The sequence below is a fragment of the Bison bison genome, unplaced genomic scaffold (assembly GCF_000754665.1).
Source record: "Bison bison bison isolate TAMUID 2011002044 unplaced genomic scaffold, Bison_UMD1.0 scf7180017864248, whole genome shotgun sequence".
NCBI classification, from domain to species: domain Eukaryota; kingdom Metazoa; phylum Chordata; class Mammalia; order Artiodactyla; family Bovidae; genus Bison; species Bison bison.
The window spans coordinates 1893672-1902175 of record NW_011494820.1 but is presented as its reverse complement, the minus strand read 5'-3'; the positions used below and the strand labels follow the sequence as shown (position 1 = coordinate 1902175).

At 53.1% G+C, this 8504-nt stretch overlaps 1 protein-coding gene across 1 annotated transcript in view; it reads left to right on the top strand.

Annotated features, from left to right (window-relative positions):
- Positions 1-8504, top strand: part of CRTC1 (CREB regulated transcription coactivator 1) — an 81132-nt gene that overhangs the window by 55508 nt on the left and 17120 nt on the right. The window contains exons 4-7 of the mRNA XM_010847302.1: positions 989-1075; positions 2879-2973; positions 4896-4981; positions 8262-8302. Coding sequence (XP_010845604.1) covers positions 989-1075; positions 2879-2973; positions 4896-4981; positions 8262-8302 — 309 coding nt within the window. The remainder of the gene's footprint in view (positions 1-988; positions 1076-2878; positions 2974-4895; positions 4982-8261; positions 8303-8504) is intronic.

Sequence of the window (8504 nt, the reverse complement as noted above, 5' to 3'; positions counted from 1 at the left end):
TTTCAGCTGACAGAGCGGCCTGCTACCCACACCATGATAGAATCAGGGCTGCTCCAGTCTTCCAGGGCTACTGGGCAGCACCAGGAAGGGCGTACAATCACATGGCAACCCCAGGAAGACTTCCTGGAGGAGGCAGTGCAAGCTGAGGAAACTTTAGCCAGGCGGGGAATTAGGGGACAGGAAACAGTGATACGGAAGAGACCCCTGGAGCACACAGCCTGAGATGAGTTGGGAGGGTGCACTCAGATGCCTGCCTGGGCAGGGGGGCCCAGGAAAGCTGTGAGCCAGGCATCCACACATCAGGGCCATGGTGGTGAACCCCCCGGGGGGCCACACGGAGGGCAGCCCAGCCGAGGCAGGGGGGTTGAGGGGGATCTGAGCCTGAGCCAGACCCAGACAGATCAGAGGGAGGCTATCGGAAGACACAAAATTTGCCTTTGCACCTTGGCCAAGAAGAGAAGACTGTCAAGAATCCCCCCATCCAACCCCCCACCGACTTGGCTGCCCCTTGGTGCTTCGCCAGCCAGCCTCCCCCGCCCCCAGCGTCCGAGTGGCTGCTCCTGGGAAGCCCAGCTCTCGAGCACAGAGAAGGCTGTTCTTTCCTGCCTCTTGTTTCCACGGGCTGGGGGAGCCTGAGCAGATGGGCCCCAGACCTAGCGCTCGGGGACCCGGGAGCCACCCCGTCAGCCCAGAATTAAGAGTCAAGGCCGGGGTCAGCTGAACTAGACTCCCTGCAGCCCCCCCGCCCCCACAGGCCCCTGTTTCACGGCTGAGGCCTCTCTTGGAAGGGGCGCAGCCCGCACGTGCGCTTGCAGGGGGTGAGTGCTGAGTGCTAGGTGGACGGGGCTGCACCCTGGGGGCTGCTCGCAGCCAGGCAGGAAAGGCCCCCCGCCCCGAGGCCCCAGCTGTTCGCAGCCTCCCAGCAGCCTGGCTCCTTGGGCTGGCCCATTCAGGGTTCCCGGGGCTCAGGGAGGGCTTGAGCCAGCAGCACCATCCCCTTAACTCACATGCACGTGGACAGCTGCCCATATGGCACCGTGTACCTCTCGCCACCTGCGGACACCAGCTGGAGAAGGTCAGTGACCCAGAACCAACCCCCAGTCCTCTCATTGGAAACAAAGCAATACTTCCATCATGGTTGTACTTGGAAAACCAAGATGTAGTCCCTTAAAAATGGCAAAACTTAGAAGCATCCAGAAGTTGCTAGAAATCAGCTCTATCCCTGTAACAATGAGGTCACAGTTTTGGGGTCTTCCAGGGATTTTTTTTTTTTTCCTTTCTCTGATTTATGACTTTCTTTTTCTTTTCTTCTTAACCAAAGTTGGGATTGTATGGAATATCCAGTGTCGTCACTTTCTTTATTTCATTTAATGTGCCATTATGATTGTTTCCCACATTCCCAAAAAGCCATAGAAAATGTGATTGGAAAGTATTATATATTACTAGAAAATCAGGGAAATACATAAATACATGCAGAAGATTAAAAAAACCCATAATGTCATCATCTAGGGAGATACAGCAACGACAATGTAGCTAATACAAATGTTTACAATAACACAGTTGATGGTTGGACACGAGTGTTAATGTACCTGGTGCTTCCCAGGCGGCTCTAGTGATAACCTGCCTGCCAGTGCAGGGGACGTAGGAGACGCAGGTTTGATCCCTGGGTCAGGAAGATCCCCCGGAGGAGGGCATGGCATCACACTCTGCTATTGCTTGGAGAATCCCCACGGACGGGGGAGCCTGGCCGGATACAGTCCATGGGGTCGCATGGAGTCAGACAGGACTGAAGCTGCTTAGCACATAGCCATGTGCACACACATGAATATACTTTAATGACACAGGCGTGTATTCTTAAAAATGGTTAAAAAGGCAAACTTTATTTTAGTACTTACACACAGAAAAATACACGTAGGTGATTTCAGGAAACAAAGATCAAAAGTAAGCAAGCTGTTAAAAAAAACCCACAAAATATATGTAATTGAGTAACACAGTTAAATGCCCACCAAGCACGTAGTCATAGCCTAGGTCCTATTTCAACCATCACATACGTTAACACATTACTGACCAGGGGATTTCTACAGACGAATGCCTGTGGCGTTGATAGTGTCTCCAGTCAGTAAGGCGTCAACTGATGTAAGACACTCAGAGCTCCATAGAGTCGGGGCTGTTACTCTCCCCGTCTTTAGGCACAGAGGTCAGAACACTTGCTCAGGGACACACAGCTGGTGCAGGGGGGTCAGGATCCCCCAGCGCCTCACTGCTCACCCAGCCCCAGGGTCAGAGACAGCCCCGCGCTTTGTCATCTGCTCTTGCCCCTGAACCAGGTTTCCTCCGCCTCACTCTCAGCATCTGGACATTCCTGTTGGGCGCACATGGCTCTTACTCTCACCCCCACGATGGCTGTGCAGCTGGTCCTGCCCTCTGTGTGTCTGCCTAGCTTCCCAAGGCTGCCTCTGGTTTCTTAGGCAGCCTCCCTCCAGGCCTCTGCAGCTCAGGGAATATTATGTCATTGGGGCAGAGACTGGAGCTCCTCCTGGGTGCTGGGCAGCATTGGGTTGGTTGGAGCAAGACCTTCCTTGGCTTATTTGTCACTGGTAGGGGACTCCGTGATGGCCGCTGTGGGACTGGCAGGCCCGCTCTCTTCAGGGTTTCGGCAGGAAGGCACCACCCTTTGCCTAAAGCTGAGACGCCCATCCGAGGGGCAGGGACGGGCAGGGGCTTTGTTGTTCTTCAGGGTTTTGCTCAGGTCTCAGCTCACAAAAATGTCCCACAGCTGTCACCCTCTTCTGTCGTGTGGGTCCCAGATGGAGTGGAGCCAAGATTACCCCTTTGTCCCCTCTGGGGCTGAGGCTCACTGTCTCTCTCCTCTCCCCAGGACCAATTCTGACTCCGCCCTGCACCAGAGCACGATGACGCCCACCCAGCCAGAGCCCTTTACCGGGGGGTCCCAGGACGCGCACCAGAAAAGAGGTATCGGCAGAGCCCACGGGCACTTTTCCTAGGGTCAGGCAGGTCCAGTAGGTGGCCACTGTGCCCTCATGGTCACAGACCTAAGAAGGAAGACTCAGCCAATGCCTGTAACATGAGGAGTTCAGAGAAACTTTCAGAGATGGCACTGCTTCAGCTGGATTTTGAGGGATGCGTAGGGGTTTTCTGGGCAGAGAAAACAGTCCCTGTGAACTCACACTGGCTTCTGTTGATGGACTCAGGGTAAGACCTCACAGTCTAGGGGTCCTTGCAGATTCTTTCAAATGTTGGGAGCCGCAAGCCGAAGCAGAAGGGGCATTTATCAGCTCATGACCAACAGTTGGGGCTAGTTGTTCATCTTCAGCTACCATTCAATCCCTGGCTTCACACTGGATCGTTTCCTGGCTCTGATGCTCAGAACCCGCTTAGTCCCTAAGGTCCATCCTGAAACAGTGAGTGGAAGAGAGGCCAGTTGTTGCCTAACTCTTGTCCAGAGCCTCCTTTACAGCTGGGTCGTGCACACACCTTTGTAGCTGGGGCAGATCTGTACCCAGGCCCTGGTCCCTCCTTGGAGCCAGGCGTGGAGGCAGTGTCCTTGGGACCTTCCAGGGAGGTACACAGCATCTTAAAAACTGGGGCAGCGACACCCAGAGAGGGCAGTGTGATGCTGTGAGGCCAGCCCTCGAAACCCACGTGGGCCTGACCTGCTCCAGGACCCTGAAACCAGAGAATGAATCATGTACGCCGATGTCCAAATGCTTCCCACTCTTTTGGTAGCATTTCACTGTGCGAGTATGTGAACACACTGGGGAGATTGTGCTAATAGGAGGAGGATGGGCACCAGAGCTTCACCCCTCGGCTGGCAGGCACCCTGCTTATGTGAGCTTTCCAGCTCATTGGGCACCAGCAGCGAGATCGCGGAAGGGAATGTCTCCATAATAAAGCGAGGATTCCAGACTCCTGGGGGGATGAGAGTGCACCTGTCGCGGCCCTCCTGGTCCTGATGCTGGAGGGAACTTAGCACAGTCTACCCTGAGGGAGGTCCCCGCAGAAGCTTGGGCTTTTGGCGTGGACAAGTGGACTTTGCCCTCCCAGGGACTCTTTGTGACCCCTTGGGGTCAGGGGCGGGAAACATAACACCTCTCCTGTTCGTCTAGGAGGGGCCCAGGCAGTAACAGAGTCTAGGATTAGCCTGGTTGTCTTCCCATGCCCTCGTCTAGGTTTTGAGAAGGAGGAATTAACCCATCTGGCTGGGTTCCTAATTCCGCTATTCCAGGTGAAAAGCAACCTTCAACAGGCATAAAGAAATTGGATCTCATAAAGTGTTTACTCTCACCTTGCCTGAAAGGTTTAAGGAAAGGGGCTTCAGGTACAGCTAGTTCCAGGGCCTTGAGTGATGCCTTCTAGCCCCTTCCTCCCCTCCTTTCCCCCCTGGGACTGGTTAGCACTGCAGGTCTTTCATGGGGCCGTAGCTGCCATGGTGGATGGACCTCAGCCTCTGCTGAGCTCTGTGGCTTGGTGCCAAGACCCCAAGAGGGGCCCAGTCTCTGGGTGCTAACAGCCCAGGTGACCGGTGGCCACAGGGCTGCAGGTGGGGCACATGAGGCAAGACAGCCACTCCTGGGAGAGACGCTTGGCGGTCCTCTGCGGCCCGAGGCCTCTGAAGCCTGAGTAGACCACACACGCCCTGAGCTCCAGCGCTTTCAGTTTCATTTCTTTTAAAATCACAGGTCCTCTGATTTTTTTTTAACTTTTCTTTTAAAAAATGAAGCTCTTTTGTTCTTTAGTACAATCCCCAGTAGTTACTGTTGGGGCAGTTACAGTCATGTCACGGTTGTGGCTCTGTGTGTCGGGGACCACCTGGTACCACTGCGAAGCTGCAAAGATCCCTTTTCTGCTTCTCCTCCAACCCCACCCCACCCCAGTCTTGCTGTTAACGGTCCCGGGTATGGAGGAGACCGCGTCAGAGACGGACAAGAATCTTTCCAAGCAAGGATGGGACACCAAGAAGGTAAGAGCCTAAGCGCTTTTAAAAATGGTTTCCCTTCTTGATCTTTTAAAAATTTCTTTTTAGAAGCACAACCCAAGTGAAGATGGTGAAATAGTATGTTGGGGGAACATCCCCTTTCCTGAAATGTGAACCTCACTCTTTTTTTTTTTTTTTAATTTATTTTTTTGTGTGTCCCAGCATGCAGGATCTTAGTTCCACAACCAAGGATTGAACCCAGGCCCTTGGCAGTGAGAGCGCAAAGTCCTAAGCACTGGACTGCCGGGGAATTCCCCAAACCTCATTTAGCTTTAACCAGTTAGGCCTTGAATGCTAATGGAAGGCCTGTTAACACTGGGAAAAACCATGTAAAGAATTAAAATCCATGTTCACTTTGATAGCATGTATTAAATTGGAACAATGCAGAGAAGATTAACATGACTCCTGTTCAGGGATGACAGGCAGATTCATGAAGCATTCCATGTTTTTACATGTACTGGTGAATGTTATCTATTAACTAGACTTATTATGGTGATCAGCACAGTATATACAAATATAGAGTCATTACGTTGTACACCTAAAACTAATATAACATTATATGCCAGTTATATCTCAATTAAAAAAGAAATGGAAGACAGGGAGGTTAGGTGATGTGCACAAGCTTGTGAAGATACTTAGGGTTTAGAACCTACACTACCTAATTCTTAGCCTGTGGTCATTCTCCTAACCCATGGTGTTGGATAACTATGGTCATTTGTCGTCTTCTTTAAACATAAACTTCCGTTTATTTGCACAATAATTGGAGTTTTTGTTGCAGTACAGAGTCTGCTTGGAATTCCCAGTTGGGTTGAGATTTCTGTATTATTTCTAGGTCCCGAAACAAATTTCCCAGTTTCCGCCTACAGAAAGATCTGGTGATAAGATAGAATTTGTGCCGTGAATAGATTTCAAAGAATTTGAATAGAACAAAAATGCATTTAACACTAAGGCGATTTTGAATGTAAAAAAAAAAAGAATTGACACCTATTGCTGGTCAAGCTGCAGTGAAAGGGGGCAGCAACTCAAACCGCTCATCCCTTCAGGGGGATGATGAAGCAGGCAGCACTGCGCTCAGGAAGGCGTGTGTTCACAGCCTCTGAATCAACTGCAAACAGCCTGAATGTTTGCCAGTGGGGGAGTTATGAGGAAACTGTCCTCAGGCCCTCGGGTAGAAAGCTGTGTGTGCGTGAGTTGGGATCTAAAGGCGTGAGAGACTTGTGAGATAACTGGTACGCAGAAAGAGGAGGATGAAGCTGCTTAGAGAGGCAGAAGACGCACAGAGACGCCCACAGATCCCTGGGTGTGCTGGGCCAGGCCCTGGGGAGACGCACGTGCGGCTGTGGCCAGCGCTCTTGACCCGGTCCGCATGTTCCAGTTTTGCCTGAGGAACACATGTGATTTTCCTACTCGGTAAAAACCTTTGAAACTCTTAACAACCCAAAGGAAAAAGTAACTGAAATGTCCAGTTGCAGAGAGGTGCGTCAGTAAGGGGAACGGGGTCCCTGCACCTGCCCAAGTGTGCTGCTGCTGCAAAGCCAGCGAAGATAGCAAGAGTCACGACTGGGGAGGGAAGGAGCCCCAGCATCATGGGAGTGAGAGGAGGGTGGCAGAGCCCAGCATCTGGGGGAGACTCCTTTTAACTGCCACTCGAAACTAAAGGATACATCTGTGAGGATGTCGGGAAAGGAATTCCTGTGGATTCGTTGGGGGTGGGATGGGGGATGATGGGTGAATTCTTCGTACTGTTTAGAAATCCATTAGGATCCCATAACATCCGTGGAATGCGTTTGAAAAGACTCTTTAGAAAAAGTCATTGTCAAAGTGCTTTGCAAAAAATAATCTGGTAATGAAGCGAGTGTTTACTCACGGAATTAAGGAGCCTATGGCCAAGTAGAAACCCGTTCCTCTGGCATTCCCTGCAGGGGCTAAACGCCTGGTGGTCACATGCCACCCCTTCGGTGCCCCAATCACTGCCAGTTGGGCCTTCCCTCGTCCCCACCCCCCAGCTCACTGGCTGTGCGCATGGAAGGCAGGCCTAGCCCTCTGCCGGTGTGTCCACGTTCTTGTCTGATAATCCTTAAAGAATACGGGGAGTGTGTGCCCGAGGGCCTGAGAGGCAGAGACGAATAGGGGACATGACTCAGCCGAGCCCTCTGCTGGCATGCGAGGTTCTGCCCAGTCATGTCCGCTGCCAGGGGAAGAGAGTCCCTTCTTTGTCCTTGGACGAGAGTCTAGGGACCCTGCCTGGAGCCTGTGGTTCTTGGATGGCGATAGTGTCCCCCTTCACAGAAGAGGAAGAGGAAGCAGAGCTTCTCTGGGACCCTCTCCCCGGGGCTGGTCTGCAGGGCAGCCACAGTGTCCGTCCCCGGGCAGCGTGGGCCAGGGAGCACACCGGCAGCAGGGTCCCCTTGGGAATCACAGCTCAGGCCCCCACGCCATGGGAAGCAGGTCAGCAGGGGGCGTGGTCAGCATCTTCCGTGTTCTTTGTGGCATCCGGTTTGAGCCTCCTGAGGCTTCTCCACGTGATGTCCTTCCTTGCCACGGACAGAGGGACTCTGAGCAGTGGAGCCTCTGCCACCAGAGCCCTGCCTGCTTTGATTCAGGAGTGACATAGGGTGTTAGCCTCCAGGCACCTGAGTGGGTTTTCAGTGGTCCTGCCCCCCCGCTGGCTACCAACAGCCATGGTACAGCCCCAGGGGATTCGGATGTGAAGAGTGGACAGGATTCCTCTACTTCCCCAATGCCTGCTCTGACGGGACCACACCACCCCCGGTCCATGCGCACCTTACCAGGTGGAGTGAAGCCGGGAGGGGCTGTAGGAAAGCCATCTCCACACAGTTCTTGGTTTTGCCCCGGGTGTGTCTGGGGCAGCCCCTCCTTCTGTTCTTTGGGGCTACATATTCTTTATCCGAGACTAAACTTTCTTCTTTTTTAAAATTAATCTGTTGAATTTTGGCTGTGCTGGGTCTTTGTCCCTGCATACAGGCTTCTCACTGCAATAGCTTATCTTGTTGCGAGGCACAGGCTCCGGGGCTCATGGGCTTAGTTGCCCCATGGCATGTGGGATCTTAGTTTCCAGACCAGGGATCGAACCTGTGTCCCCTGCATTGCCACTGGATTGTTAGCCACCTGACCACTAGGGAAGTCCCAGTAAACTCAATTCTTGTGGAGTACTTCTTAGCCCTTGTAGGGAGGTCAGCCATACTGTGAGGGGTTGCAGTGCATGTGAGGAGGCTGGCTCAGGCTCTGCTGTCTTCTCTTTCAGACGGGGCCCAGGCCCAAGTCCTGCGAGGTTCCTGGAATCAAGTAAGTCTCAGCAGGGCCCACCCTGTGTGCCCAAGGCCACCAAGGGCTGCTTGGTCTTCCCGTCCGCTCATGAGGCCACACCTCCTGATAAGGGCTCTGTGCCGCTGGCGGCCACCCAGCAAGCCCCACGCTGGGGGACACTCCTACCCCTGCCTGCCTGAGATGACGGAGCCCCTTCCCCAGCCCCCTTGCACCTCAGACA